The sequence below is a fragment of the Echiichthys vipera genome, assembly GCF_963691815.1.
Source record: "Echiichthys vipera genome assembly, chromosome: 5".
In the NCBI taxonomy this organism is placed as follows: Eukaryota; Metazoa; Chordata; class Actinopteri; order Perciformes; family Trachinidae; genus Echiichthys; species Echiichthys vipera.
The window spans coordinates 9,966,956-9,981,935 of NC_139830.1; the positions used below are offsets into that span (position 1 = coordinate 9,966,956).

The following is a 14,980-nucleotide window of genomic DNA, read 5'->3' on the forward strand; positions in this document are numbered from 1 at the left end:
CCCCCTCCACGGTTTGCTCCCGCTTTCTATTCAGCCTGTTTGCAGTCGCCATTGGAAGGATGAGGCCCTAGCGATACGACTTTACTTCCGCCACAGCGGAGTAACACACAGGAAAAAGGGGGTGGGGAGGAGCACTTTCAACAAAAGGCTAAAAAGTGTACGTGTTGGTTGGCGACATTTTGCATTTTGATTTTTATGGAAGTCGGGTCTTGATACGATTTCGAAATAGACTTGTTAAATAAAAAAAATGTAATATTTTGAATTTGTGTTATTTAATTTTTTAAATTACACACAACGCAGTAATCAAACGGCCGCCCCCTTTTTTTCTGACCAAGGTCGTGAATTCTGCACATGACGTCATAAGTAAGGTTACCGAATATTGTTTTTACCAATATTTTTAATTGATACCAAAAAATAATTTTACAATGATTTCATTATTTTGGCAAAATATTATTATTAATATTATTCTATTTTTGAGGTATTTATAGATTAAACGAAACAACACAAAATAATACAAATATACAAATAATAAATATACAAAAAAGTATGTAAGATGTTGTAAAATTGCAAATTCCCTGCATCAGAATCAGAAATACTTTAATAATCCCAGGGCGAAATTATTTTCGTTACAAAACTCCAATTATACAAACAACATATATTAGAAAGACAGAATATAAATATATATATAACTATAGAATAGAATAGAATTACTTTAATGACTCCAGACTGGGAAATTATTTTGTAACAGCAGTAGTGGGTCAGCAAATAAAAACTTTGTACGTAACATAAATAGAATCAAATATATACATGCATATATACATGAAAATATAAAATTAAAATGTACAGAAATGAATATTTACAGTAGTGCATATATACAAGATAAAAAATACCAGAATAATGTGCAAAAGAACAGATTATCTATGATTGAATCCGTATTACAGACAGGGGGTGACAGACACTCCAATTTATTTTTATTTAGATCTGTCATGTGATTTATTTATTTTATTAAGTTATTGATGTCTCTCGCTCAGTTGTTTATATTGTAGATTCAAGATTCAAGAAGCTTTATTTATCCCGAGGGAAATTATTGTGCAACAATTTCAACACAAAGATGGGAAGGGATCAATGTGACAATAAGCTACATAATCAAATAAATCAACAATAACTAAGTGTGACAGAGTGCAACAGACATTGTGGTTAAGGGTAGGTATATACAATATACAACAATACGCAGCGTGCAGTTTAGCAGCATATTGAAATAAAATAAGTACAAACTAAATAAGTGGTAAGGAGCGATAAGTGAAAACAGTGTTAAAAATGTAGCAGCATTTCCTACAGAACTAAGTTACAGTAAAGTACAGTGAAGTGTAGCAGCAGTAAGTTACAGTACCACTAATAAAGTGATGTAGTGGTGATATAAAGTGACAGTGGCTCAGTCCATAGGTGACTTGGCTGGGAACTGTAGGGTCGCTGGTTCAATTCCCTGTGTGGACCGTGTATGGAGCATGGACTGGTGGCTGGAGAGGTACCAGTTCATCTCCTGAGCACTGCCGATGAGATGTTGAGTAAGGCACCGAACCCCCAACTGCTCGGGACACCGGTCACTGACAGCCCCCTCGCTCTAACATCTCTCCTTAATTGCATGTTTGGTCCTGTCTGTGCATGTGTGTGTATTTCGGGCCTGTGTGTGTAACATGATTAATAATAAGAGTGAAAAAAATTAAATTTCCCCGTTGCAGGATAAATAAAGTAATTATTCTAAAGTGTAGCAGCAGTAAGTTAGAGTACCACTATATAAAGTGATGTAGTGGTGATATAAAGTACAGTGAAGTGTAGCAGCCTTCCTTACTGTAGTAAGTTACAGTAAAGCACAGTAAAGTGTAGCAGCAGTAAGTTACAGTACCACTAATAAAGTGATGTAGTGATGATATAAAGCACAGTGAAGTGTAGCAGCATTCCTTCGTGAAGTAAGTGACAGTAAAGCATGGTAAAGTGTAGCAGCAGTAAGTTACAGTACCACTAATAAAGTGATGTAGTGATGATATAAAGCACAGTGAAGTGTAGCAGCCTTCCTTACTGAGGTAAGTGACAGTACAACTGAATAAAGTGATGCAGTGACATTTTCTCAGGATACAGTGTCTCCACTGTTCCTCACCTGACCTGTAGATGAATCATACAGATTGATGGCTGGATGTAAGGAAAAGACTGTATATTACTTGTATTAGCTTGAATATAATGTATGTTTCTTTAGATTGTTTAACGAAAAATAAAAATAATTCTTGACTGATACATTTACTGTGTCACTTTTGTACAATTATTAAATCTCTCCTCAAGGGGTATAGGCACTATAACATCCTCAGTGACTATTATTATCACTTTGTTATTTATTTGTAGTTTTTGGCAGTGGTGGAATGTAAGTAAGTACATTTGACTCAAGAACGCACCTGTCAATTTTTGAGGTAACGTATTTGATTACTTTGCTTTTGATTATTTCTTCATACTTATACACCGCTACATTTTATAGGCAAATATTGAACATTTTACTGTACATTTATTTGATATCTTTAGCTACTTGTTACTTTGCAGTTTCAGAAGAAATCAAAATCAACTAATAAATGATGGTGCATTATTTTTGATTAAGCTACAGTAACAAAGTAATTTAAATTCATCCCATGTTTATCTGCAGCAATATTAGTGATGTGCACATTAATGCATCAATAATTACAATCCAGGAATGCCATATCTATTACTCTTTAACGGGCTACTTTGCACAATTAGTACTTTTACTCATAACAGATTATGTTAGCACTGTGGTATTGCTACTTGTATTTAATTAAGCAATCTGAATACTTTTTCCACCACTTTTTTTTGGTATGTTGCACTTGGTACTCATAATACAAAGTACATATTTGATTTCCTGTAGGTTAAGACAGCGTTTCCAAAGCCAGGAGGTCAACCAGACAAAGTGAGCAACTGCTCCATGGTCTTTATTCACTGTGTATTATTTAATTTGAATGTTTTTTTCAATAATTTACATTTATTTATCATGTAGATTTCCTAATTAACTTGCATTTACCACATATTGACTAATTGACGTTCATAAAATAGTCAGGTAAGATTCCAGTTTAAGGGGAACTGGTTTCTGGGGCCCCAATCACATTAATCCAGCTGTTATTGACGCTGAATAAGGGTTTCTGTTAGACAAACTTTCCCCCGTATTCCTGCATATACTGATACTGAACAACTTAATGTTTCACCAACTTTCAGAATTTTGATTAATCTAACTTTACAAAAGCTTTATATTTGCATGTTTAGACTACCAATTGGCCATTTAGCAGCAAATCAGGTCACTATTGTAGGTGAATTTCCAAGATTTAAAAATAAAAAAAGGTTATATATATATATATATATATTTACATCACTCTTAAACTATCTGAGAATTGGGGTTGAGAAGGAAATAAAACATTAAACGTCTGATATTTTTAAGCATGTTCTGCCCATTTTCATCTACAGCAACAATTCATTTCTCATAACAAAAATGAAACATCTTAATCACTGTTCACAGGATTCAACACATAATTGATGAGAAAAGACACTTCAGAGGAATTCCCATTTAATAACATTCATAAACAAAACATTTTTTTTCTTTTAATTTTCCTTTTTATAAAAAAAATTAGGGAAGTGTACATTGGTAGAGAAACCCCCACACTGTAATGGATACATCCACGAGTATGTGGCATATACATTTTGTTGACTGAGGCAAAGATACAGTAATCCTGAAATGAACCATGTTTGTTTTGAGCACAGCTGAGGATTGATTAGTCTAACCGTCCTCAAATGTACCATCACTGACTGCATTGAAATAAAAAAATAAAATAAAAACCCAACCGAGCCCAGTACTCATGGACACGATTAAAGTGAACGTCGTGACCAAGAGTTACTGAATATAGATCACAACTCTCAAGCTGTCAATCATCCTATTCCCTATCAAACACGTAGTATTACGATGCATTATTCCAAAACAGTACAGGTTACAAAATCCCTCCAGACGTCCCGGGAATGTCTCAGGTAAACTCTCCCGGAGTCGAATCAGGTTCCTGATATAGGCATGACTTGATGTCATGCAGAAAACTACAACCTAACGGCAAAATAAGAAGCCAGAGAGATAAAGAGAGAAAACAAAATCACCCCAACAGCGGCCGAGAAGCCAGGAAACTGAATGGAATTTGTAGTATTTTTAAAAAATGCATTTCTGCAATCACATGCCTAAAAACATTACTGTCTTATGAAAATAGTAGATAAAAATATTCTCTGCATTGTACAAGAAACGAGGTACAGGGAGCCCTGGCAAGTGGATCTGGGGGTGTCACTATTACTCTGCTGCTTTATCCTCCTCCTCGTCGTCCTCAGCCTGGTCCTCCTTGTCGTCCTCTGCCTCCTCCTCCTCCTCTGCTTCATCTGCTGCTGCTGCGGCCTGTTCAAGGATGGGGAAAACATGCGTTATCATTTCGGTTTTCTTAGAATATTGCCAAAGTGCAAATTTCACATGGCAAGAGCCGGGAAGAGACAAGCTTGTAATACCTCCTCGGCTTTGGCCTCTCCGTTTTCTGCAGGAGCCTCTTCTTTCTCAACTTCGGGTTCCTCCTTCTTCTTCTCCTCTGCCTTAGCCTTTGCTGGCTGTTTGGCTACCTTCTTGGTCTTGGGAGGTGCCTACCAAGTCAAAAACAAAGCAAAAGAGGATGAACTGAAATGCACTATCAAATACGTGCAATCGAGAATAAAACATTGCATTTTAAAGGCTTTCAGTGCGTTTCACAATTGACACTAGATTTCTCATTTTACCTTTGTCTTTTCTGGTGTAGCTTCTGGCTGTGACCCCTTCTGCAACACATACACACAGTAAACAATTATGTGTTACATTAAGACCCAAAATCAACATAGTAATAGCAGAATATGCATCGATTTTATTAAAACGCCATTGCCTTTGCAGAACTTACCGCCGATGACAACCGCAGAGACTTTCTCTGTGGCTGAGGAAGAGGAACAAATAATAAAATGTTAGTTCAGTCACTTGAAAGCATCGATGCAAAATTACAAAACTAAAACACGGCTCCCATAAAATTTAGAATGAAACAAAATCCCCCGAGACATTTGTTTTTTTTTTATATATGCTGTAAGAGACAGCAAGTACGGGGAATTAATAAATAATAGTAGTATATTTTTATTTTATGTCCATCAAAGTCGTGTTGTTTGTGAACTGGCTCGACAAAACTAACACAGAGATTGCTTCCATGTTTACTAAGTCACATTTACCTACATAATAGAAACTCAACAGGGAATCCTATAGAGAATGGCAAATTGCTCAGAAACCGTCACCATTTTCAAGTAATGCTGTAATCTTGTGTGTAAATGGGAAACCTTGCATTGCATTGTGGATTTGTAGCAAAAAGGTGTTTATGCTTGATTTGATGTCTTCTGAGTATCACATACAGTAGCCCAAATAAATTTAAGTTAGAATCAAGGCGCTTGGGTTAAAAAAAAGGGCAAATAAGAGGCCATTTTGGGGTGCATATATTAACCAGCACCCCCTAGAGGCTGTGCAGCGCTCTAGCACAATACACTGCACTGGTTTGGATCAAAATGTGCATTTACACCGACTAAATTATGCTTTTATCCCTAGACCCTCCGTTTATCACTTGCAGAATTAAGACTGGGCTGCAGTAAATTGTGTAAAACGCCATCCTGTATCAACCAAGACCTTCTCTTTGTCTTCACAAAAAAAATAGTACAAAATGTACATTTGGGTGTCTGGATCAGTTTGGGGCAGTTTGAGAGTTGATGTGTGAATACTAACCTCCGTGGTTGCATCTGAGCTGGCCTGTGAGAGACAGAGAGAAAGAGAGAGAGAGAGAGAAATTAACAAGCGAGGAACAACAACCATTCATATGAGCAGAAGTGGGTGTGTGAGGCAAAGAGGGGGATGGGCACCCCTCCCTCCCTTGAAGTCACAAAGAAATTGTGCAACCTTAAAAAAGTGGGATGGGAAATCTAACACGTTTCTAAGTTAAAGAGGTTCAACGTGTTCTTGTTTCTTCCCGCCAATCACTGTTGTGCACCAGACATGTTTTTGTTGTGTGCGCATGGCGCTGTAGCGACTTTACGGTGAAGAGAAGCGGCGAGTAGCGCCTTCAACACCACATGCGCGGCCATATATTATCAGTGGATTCGCCTTTTGTTCCCAATGTGGTCAAACCTGTACCATAAAAACGTATCGATTGATTATACGGGCTTCGGTTGAAAAAACGACCAGACGTGTCGCTGTCTTTTCGAGGACATATACCAGCCACGACGCTCCGAAAGAAAAGACTCAAATGGTGACGCGCAAAAGCTTCCCAGTACGCGCAGGCCGGTCATAAAACGCGTGAGCTGCAAATACGCGTAAAAACAACTCGACATATAACTGCTTCCTAAATAGCTACGCATACAACCTACGATACGTTTAAATATCCAGAGGCAATTACGCAAGAAATGTCCTTGAAATGGCAACCTGTTCATCGACGGTGGTTACACCCCTTTGTTTGATCTCAGCGCACAGGGAAGACTAAAAATGAGCACAGCACATATATACTTGTTTAATTTGTTCCTGGAGACAAACTAATAAAAGTAGTCGCGTTATAGAGGAAACCGTGCGCTTTTGCAATCGTGCTAGGAGGGACAAAAAAAGCATGTTGCACCACTGCACTAAGTAAAAAGGCGCCACTTCCCTGTATCAACATGGTAGACACGACAGACCTGCGCGAGGCAAAAGGTGGACTCACTCATGCATGCAAACACACACACACACATATATATATATATATGGACACAATGTAACATCTACATCTAACGGTACATTATAGCGCATGCAGTGTGAGCAGATACATTGTACAGAGACATAGAAATACACAATTTAACAAATGTTAATTCCTGTATGTATCATTCCGCATAACGTAGGTACACATTGCGACTTACTTTACTTTTCCTTCCCATTGTTGCTTAGGTTGTACGGCAGAGGTTTTTTAAAAAAAAGAATAACGCAGCCTTTCACAATTTTAGGAAACCAACTGAAATGTGTGTCAGCCGTACACCTCAGAGAGCAGTCTGTAACTTAACATAAACGTACCGAGCAGTACTAGAACTGGCTCAAACCGGATTGGATCCCCCTTTCTGTATATATTATCCCTTATCCTACCAAACCGAGCAGGGAGAGAGGCCGCCCGCCCCTCGCTTCCAGTGATTGGCTTTGACGCGGAGGAAACGCATTTTTGAACCATAACATCTTACCTGTGTGGGCAGGATTGTATGCCAATCAGTGAACCCAAGCCAACTCTTACTTTTTAATCACAAGCTTATACCAGGGTGTGTGTGTGCGACAACCATATAAATGTAATGAGATATTACATAAGAATGTCCATCATGCATCAACATAACACCTGAAGCATGCCAAGTCTTAAAACATGTCTGTTTTTCTTGTTTCCCTCTCCACATGCCCATGCATACAGGCATCACCAAAGCCTCTTGTTATAATAAAAGTTGCAGAAACACACTTAAATCACACGTATCTACTATTCTTGTGGTAAACATGAGTTCATTGTTGACGTGTTATTTCTAAACAGACCTCGTAGCATTACCAGAATAACCTGAATGGTCTAATTATTATGTTGCTTGCTCTTCATTGTGGAGGTTACACGTCCAGCAGCTCCACAGCTGCAGCAGCGAGGAGGAGAAACAAACATGGCGGCTGCTTATGCGTGGTTCCTTGTGCTGGGGTCGGTTTTTCTGTGCAATCTCATGAAAACACTCCTACCGACCATATCCTCCGTCGTAAGTACATTTAATATGTGAAGTTTGTGTGTGTATACCTCGAAAGTACATGATATAACTACTTGTTAAAAGTGCTAGCCTCGTCACACACACACACACACACACGCGCACACACAACACATTATTGTTGATTACAGTGAGCTAACGGCTAATGCTAGCTGCTATATGTAGCTGTTCTGCTACAGTAAGAGGGTGGGGTTTTCCCGAGACCCTACACATAAATGGGGAACATTTTGTGCTGCATCTTTGTCCAAATGTAAGGAGCCAATTGTAACGCTAGGCGGTTGTGTTACTGCTAAAGTCTTTACTCCAAAACTACAGGGAATAGACATTGAAACGGTGATAAATTACCACCTTTTATTTTTTAGTTCAGGGGTCTTCAACGTTTTTTAGGCCAAGGACCCCTTCGCTGAAAGAAAGACAAAGCAGGGACCCCTTACTACAAATACTGTATTAAATCAAAATGCATATTAAATTTGTCCTTACAGCGACAGTGGCCTAAAGCCTAAACATACAGCTTTTTTTTAATGATGCATACAATACTAAGATATTACAATGATCGTTATTAACACATTCATATTTATACATCATTTGTTCATGTTTAACATGCATTTAGATGGCACATTGAATCCTTAAGATCAATTCTCATATCTCATATAAGTCAGTAAGCCTTTCATGAAGGTTGTGTAAATGTATTTCATCTATATTAGACAATAATACGTTGCATTCATGGTAATGTAAATTCTTAGAAATGTATTTTAGAAAAAGACGTTGTAAAGATTATCAAACAATTTAGTGGACCCCCTGCAGTAACTCTTGAGGATCCAGACCCCTGTTGGAGACCTTGGTCTAGATGGAAGATTTAAAGTACTTGTCTGTACTGTTATCATTATTATCTATGCTACATTCCATTAATGCTTATTTTTAATTGTTGTGCTGTCTTTTGCTTGTCCTGCCCTGACTGTCATTACCCCCCTCTTGTTTTTGTTTTTATGCCACTGTAGGTGTAGGCACCGTAGGGTGACTGAAAAGCGCCATATAAATAAAATGAATTATTATTATTAAGAACTGTGTGATTGAGTCTCTGCATCCATGAACAATAGCCTGCACTACAGTTGAACTCTGCCTTGCTGTTTTCTCAGTAATAATAATGTTTTTTCTTCCTTTGAAGCTCTCAAAGATGCTGCAGAAAGATGCAGAGCAGGAGAGTGAGATGAGGGCTGAAATCCAGGAGATGAAGAAAGAGCAGGCCTCAATTAGCATGATGGATGAGTTTGCTAGATATGCCCGATTGGAGCGAAAAATCAACAAGATGACAGACAAGTTGAAAACACACGGTGAGAGACAAAAGCAGTTACTGTGACTGACATACAAAGCATACACACAATGTGACAGAAGCCGAAAAATGAAGTCCAATACGAAAGTAACAGACTGCCTTGTGTATTCACAACATTTAGCACATCTACATTCAGCAACACTACAAACGTCTAAATACTAATCAACATTTCTGTGTCAATCTCAACAAAAAAAAGAACATAAACTTAGGAAAGTGAGCGTTTATTGCAAGGCACGTATTTTGACTGAATGTTCCTGTCATTTAGTCCACCCAGTATAGGTTTAAATGCTTTTCTTCTTCTTTTGGAAACACAGTAAATCAATATGCAGTGGTACATTGTCACTTTGACTATGAAAGCACACATTGTGACTTCCACACCTGTGTGTGTCTGCTACAGCAGATTCACACATTAAAACCATCCACCGCAGGAGGTTTTGGATAACATACTGACTGAGTGTTCAGTGGGAACAGCTGCTGCCTGTTGCTGTCTTTCAGCCTCAGGATCATCTTGTGCACAGAAAGGAAGTAGCTAATCAGAATCTCAGTATGATACACATGCACGCAGAGCAAAGGTTTTCACTTATTTTTCCCATTATATATTATATTTTCGGCACACTGACCAAGCTTTACTGTATGTCCCGCATCATATTCGTATATGACTTAAAGAAATACCAACCATCACTGTTTTTGTACTTATTCTGCTGTGCTTATGGCTCCCAAACAACTGACTCAGTCTCTACTATTAGGTCCAATAAGGGGGAAAGTATTTTTGGTAAATGATTTAAAGATTTTCTTAATCTAGTATATAAAATATCTTTATTGTCATTGCACAGCAACTGTACAATTAAATGTCAGTGCATCTCCCTCAGTGGTATACAATAAAAGCACAGTTTAAAAAGATTAGAACAAAACACAATCGAGCATTAACAATCATATTACCAGCAAGTTCAGTGAATAAAATACACATATTTATAGATATATTGATATATTTAGATTACTTAAGTTCTTTTTGAGTATTCAATCTGATTACCGGGCTGAAAGGCAGTGTGGTAGCGTTAAACAAGGCTGCCACTGTATCACCACAAAAATCAGTGTATTACGTCTAACGGTTGTTTATTTCCTTACTTTGCAGTAAAATCAAGAACGGCCCAACAAGCCAAAATGAAATGGGTTGTGAACATTGTCTTTTACATACTGCAGGTAGGTGGAAATTGTAAATAGAAGCATAAATGTATTTCGTTGTAGATTCTAACGTAACTACTTCAGTACCAAAATGTAAGCATGGGCTGTCTCTTTGGGTATGTTGCTAGCATAAAGACAACCTAATAAAATACCCATTACGTATTTGTACTTACACATTTCTTTCTTTGCTGTTGTCAGGCTGCTGTGATGATCTCCTTGATATGGAAGTATTACTCTGATCCAGTGACAGTGGTCCCCAGTAAATGGATTGCCCCCGTGGAGCGCCTTGTGGCCTTCCCAACAGGAGTGGCAGGTGGTGAATCTGTTTTTTCATATTTGACAGAATAAAAGATCATTTATAAACAATCTGTAACTGTATAATACAGGTAGGACGCAGTCTTCTTGTGATGACAGAAATTGTGTTCATTACATTGATGATTAAACCAAAGTCCTTGCATTTAGATTTTGGACTAATTCAAACACAATGCTTTTCGTGTGTGTGTTAAGTACAGTATGCTGTCATTTACCTACTTCATTCATTCACTGACGGCTGTCCTTTTCTCCAGGTGGAGTGGGAATCACATGCTGGCTGGTGGTCTGCAACAAAGTGGTTACGCTGGGTCTCCATGCCGTCAGCTAGAGACGGCAGCTGAGTTTAATGTACTTTTTTTGCTTCGTTATTGCTCAACGTTGAGTTGATGAAAGACAGTATGTCTTTTTTTGTTTTGCCTGCTGCTTCAGTTCAACGTGTAAAATGGAGTCATTTTGGCGTTGACTGTTTTACATTGCAAGACAGTATTTTTGGTGATGTTGAATTTTGTTATTTTTGTTTTAATTATTTAGTTTTAAGTTAATTGTGAGGATGTATTTGGATATGTTGAAATGCCTTTGTAAGAAAATAAAACAAATGAAAAGCTCTTATTATTATTATTATTGTAATGTTATAAATTGGGAATTCACAAACAAAAACTAGTAGTATTTTTTTCTTGAGGGGATTAAAACAAAGCAGATGGATCACAAAGGGACTTGTGTAGCTCTTGATCAATCATTTATTCAGAGAAATAGTTCAGTATGAGAAGATCTGCCACTCCAGATGAAATTCCCTCATTCTAAAGTAAAATAAAGGTGCATCTGACATTTTTGACCGCAGCTATGTTCTGTCCAGTCATCAGATCAGTGCCTTTACTCTGACCAAAGGGCTCCTCATCAGCGTGCTCTTTCAGTCCTGAACTGCCCTTTACTCTCTCTGAGGGCTGCCTACTGCACCGCTCCTAGGTTTCTCAGCTGGTAGACAAAGGTCATGAATCCCACTGATTGTCTCCACCTTAATCAGGCTCTTGGCGCTTTGACAGGGACTCAAGTCCACACTGCTGTAGGCAGGTCTTCCGCTATGCAGGTTCTCAACGGATTGTTTGAAGGAGTAGCTACGTCTGATTTTAGGAAGCTTGAATCCTATTTTCTTAGGTTCTGTTGTATTTGGAGACTCTTCCGAATTGCCGGACATCTCCCCTTCCTGTTCCTCAGTTTCTAGCTCTTCTTCCAACACCTGCGGAGCCTCTGGTGCCTCTTGTTCTACAGCACACACACTCTCAGTTTGATTTTCTGGGCTGTCTCCTGAACAACTACTCTGCTCACTGATGTCTGAAAACGAATATTTGTTTTTAAATACTGAATAGAATGCCCTGAACACAAAACAAATGTTTGGCTCCATTACTAAGAACTGACTGGTGTTTGTTGTCTAATGTGAGAGAGTCGTCTGTGGATTAGTACCACTATGTATTTTGTCTTTCAACAACTTTGGATGTGTGCTTTGCTCGTAGTGTCCGTCTGTTATTATACTGTAACCTTAATTTAGTGCTCACCTGCACATGTTGCGGTATCGTCTTGGTGATTCTCTTCTAATGTGACATTTTCAGAAACCTCTGTCTCTGGAATTTCTATCACCAAAGACTCCTGCACTGTATCGTAACAACACTGAAATGATACACAGACTCTTTATTAGTGTGAGAGCAAAATCTCAAACTATAAAACAATGTAAAACACAGAGAGTCAACAGTTAAACTCTATATGTAGGCAAACAAGTAAAATGAAATGTGAAAATACACCACAACAATTGAATCATACCCGGTTCGAAGAGCTCTCCTGCTCTTCCGGTGTGTCTTTAGTCTCTGTATATTCAAACTCCAAAAGACTCTGTGGCTCAGTGGGGAGAAGGACTAATCCATCTGTTTGAACCATCTTGCTTTCGCTGCCTGTAAATCAGAAAAGTCTCTCAGACAAACCCTAATAAGCCACAGCCAAACTGAGTCAGTGTAGCTTGTTATGACTTCATACCTTTTTTGGAGGATCCTTTTAGGAACCTGTGAGAGTAGATATTGTGTGTTTCCAATTCTCTCTCTCTATCCTGTAAAGGGGAAACAAAAGATGCACTATATACAGAATCTGACAACATGCATGTGCAGCTAATGCAACCATATATTTTGAAATCTACGCTTGGAAAATGCTTGCATAGAACTTCATCTTATGATTGGTGTTCTCAGTGTCATTGCAGGGATGACACCACCAAACACAGGTATTAAGCCCTCAGTATCAGTGGTTCTCTAATAGGTCATCATCTGTGAAAAATATAGATCCATCTTAACCAAATTCTCCCACAAATGCTTACTTTGATGTCAAATTATGGAACAGCTACTATCACTAAAGACAGGAGCTTGCACAACAAACAATACTGTATCTGTAATATATATATATATATATAGTATCTGTATGTGTACAACATTGTTTTTCAACTTACTTGAATTTCCTTGTTTAGCTGATATATTTGCTCATGCAGATAGCTGGATATCTTTCTCGCCTCTTTGATCTTTCTTTGTTCAGTCACTATTTGCCGATTGCATGAGGCTTGGCACAACTCAAGCTTTTTCTCCAAGTCCTAGAATAAAGCATTAAAGAGGAATCACACAAATAAATGGAGTAACTTGTAGAACCATTTATATCCCCAGTGTTTTGGTGTGAAATTGTGATCTAAATGTTTAGACTGTGACTGTGTGTGTCTGTATTATCAGTATCACTCATCACTACCCCATCCTCCTGCTGCTCAATACCACTATCCTCTTGCCCTTGTCCTGCAGCTCTGCAGAGGCCTTGGCCAGCCTGAAGGTGAGTTCCTCCCTCTCCAGCAGGCTGTGATCCTGGCTGAGCTGCTGTAGGTGCTGGAGACTGGCTTTTTTGCTTAGCAGCTTATTTTCTGTGGTTTGTAGCTGCCTTGCCAGATTGTCACGACAGGCGCGGGTCTCACGGAGCAATCCCTGCAGGACTCGGGCCTCGTTGCTGTGCTTGGTGAGGATCTGGGAATTGGGATGGTGTCAAAAGTCATTATTAGATAATTACTATTATTAGTGCTGGGAAATGATACAGGCATTTACTGGAAAAACACAAACAAATGAGTTTCTGCCGGGAGAGAGGAGCCAATGAGCAGATTTTACAATTTGGATAATAAATGAGTAGATGTAGGATGCATGATTCACACTGAAGCCATGATTTAATGGCACTGATGCCCAAATCTGAGCAGGGACACCAAAGGGATAAAACCAGCCAACCTGTGAGAGGCTGCTCTCAGAGTCTTGGAAGTGCTGCAGTGCCACCGTGTGGCGATGCTGGAGCCTCTTCAGCAGCTTGTTCTCAGTCTTGGCCTCGCCCAGCTGCTGCTGCAGATCACACACCTGGTTCTTCAGCTCCCTGATACAGTGCAAGTCGGCTGACTGGATCCCCGACTTTGAAACCTGCAGGGGCTTGATCGGAGGCAACCGCAGGACTTGGTGGTTTGCAGTGTTGTTCGTCTTCTGCTTCTGGGGCCCTTGGGCCTTCTTACCTGAAGAGGAGAAAAATCATGATAGTGTGAAATGCATCTGATATGTTTACCTACTACGCAGGTATTAAATCAAGTTAAATAAAATGCCTTTTTTTCTTCTTCCGCCTGTGTTCGATCCATGCCACTTGTCTGGTGTCTTGACTTCTGAGGACTTGTCTGTGCGCAAGTCAGCCTGGTCTTCAAAGTCAGATGAGTAGTGTGAGCCACAGCGATGTCTGGAGGGAGAGGACCACCGGGAGGTGTCAGTGCTGCAGCTCACAGCATCACCGTCACCCTCCCTAATGTGATCAAGGGTCTGCTGCATCAGGCCCTGCTGCCTCACACACAGGACTTCTTTATTCAGCACTCTGAGAAAATAAGAACAATTTAAGGGAAACATAGTGAACTCACACAGTAAGATTCAGTAGGGGGTACAAGTTAATACACACAACTTTAGAGGATAATAAACAACAAACAAAGCTTAATTGCTTTTCAGAGGTCAATAAAATACCTGGACGTAGAAGCCCTGTTTAGATTTAGCTACATTTACATTTCCAACACTACTAACTGAAAGCACGTTGTTTTTTCACACTTACACATCAGTGTATCCTGAGAATATAACAGCATCATACCTTTTGTTGCTCTTTTCTTTCCTGGTGCAACTATTGACGGTTAAGCTAATTAGCCTATTTTACCAACGGTTGCTAGGGGCCTTTTTTTGTAATCACGCTATCGCGGTTGTCATGGTA

At 39.1% G+C, this 14,980-nt stretch overlaps 3 protein-coding genes across 3 annotated transcripts; 1 reads left to right on the top strand and 2 right to left on the bottom strand.

Moving 5' to 3' along the window:
* Positions 1-3,596: 3,596 nt before the first annotated feature.
* On the bottom strand, positions 3,597-7,166 carry LOC310947102 (uncharacterized protein). Its single transcript, XM_083913770.1, has 6 exons — positions 7,012-7,166; positions 5,855-5,878; positions 4,998-5,030; positions 4,843-4,881; positions 4,582-4,710; positions 3,597-4,474 (listed from the first exon to the last, which is right to left on the bottom strand). Exons 1-6 carry the CDS (start codon positions 7,027-7,029, stop codon positions 4,373-4,375), a joined length of 345 nt encoding a protein of 114 aa, XP_083769896.1. The 5' UTR covers positions 7,030-7,166; the 3' UTR covers positions 3,597-4,372.
* Positions 7,167-7,751: 585 nt separating this feature from the next.
* On the top strand, positions 7,752-11,291 carry get1 (guided entry of tail-anchored proteins factor 1). Its single transcript, XM_083914475.1, has 5 exons — positions 7,752-7,863; positions 9,035-9,200; positions 10,332-10,399; positions 10,580-10,694; positions 10,948-11,291. The coding sequence occupies exons 1-5, from the start codon at positions 7,774-7,776 to the stop codon at positions 11,019-11,021; spliced, it is 513 nt and encodes a 170-aa protein (XP_083770601.1). The 5' UTR covers positions 7,752-7,773; the 3' UTR covers positions 11,022-11,291.
* Positions 11,292-11,618: 327 nt separating this feature from the next.
* Positions 11,619-14,556, bottom strand: LOC310947390 (lebercilin-like; the record flags this gene model as incomplete). Its single annotated transcript, XM_083914180.1, has 6 exons — positions 11,619-11,953; positions 12,716-12,785; positions 13,176-13,313; positions 13,486-13,728; positions 13,981-14,252; positions 14,358-14,556. 6 exons carry the CDS (start codon positions 14,554-14,556, stop codon positions 11,619-11,621), a joined length of 1,257 nt encoding a protein of 418 aa, XP_083770306.1.
* Between the last annotated feature and the right edge of the window lie 424 nt (positions 14,557-14,980).

Bases quoted from the DNA above. Each gene is read 5' to 3' on its own strand.
- LOC310947102 (XM_083913770.1), bottom strand. The intron at 5,031-5,854 runs GTTAGTATTCAC...CCTCTTCCTCAG, and splicing joins GCTCAGATGCAACCACGGAG to CCACAGAGAAAGTCTCTGCG. The intron at 4,711-4,842 runs GTAAAATGAGAA...TTGACTTGGTAG, and splicing joins CTACACCAGAAAAGACAAAG to GCACCTCCCAAGACCAAGAA.
- get1 (XM_083914475.1), top strand. From the start codon at position 7,774: ATGGCGGCTGCTTATGCGTGGTTCCTTGTGCTGGGGTCGGTTTTTCTG. The intron at 9,201-10,331 runs GTGAGAGACAAA...CTTACTTTGCAG, and splicing joins AGACAAGTTGAAAACACACG to TAAAATCAAGAACGGCCCAA. The intron at 10,695-10,947 runs GTGGTGAATCTG...CCTTTTCTCCAG, and splicing joins CTTCCCAACAGGAGTGGCAG to GTGGAGTGGGAATCACATGC.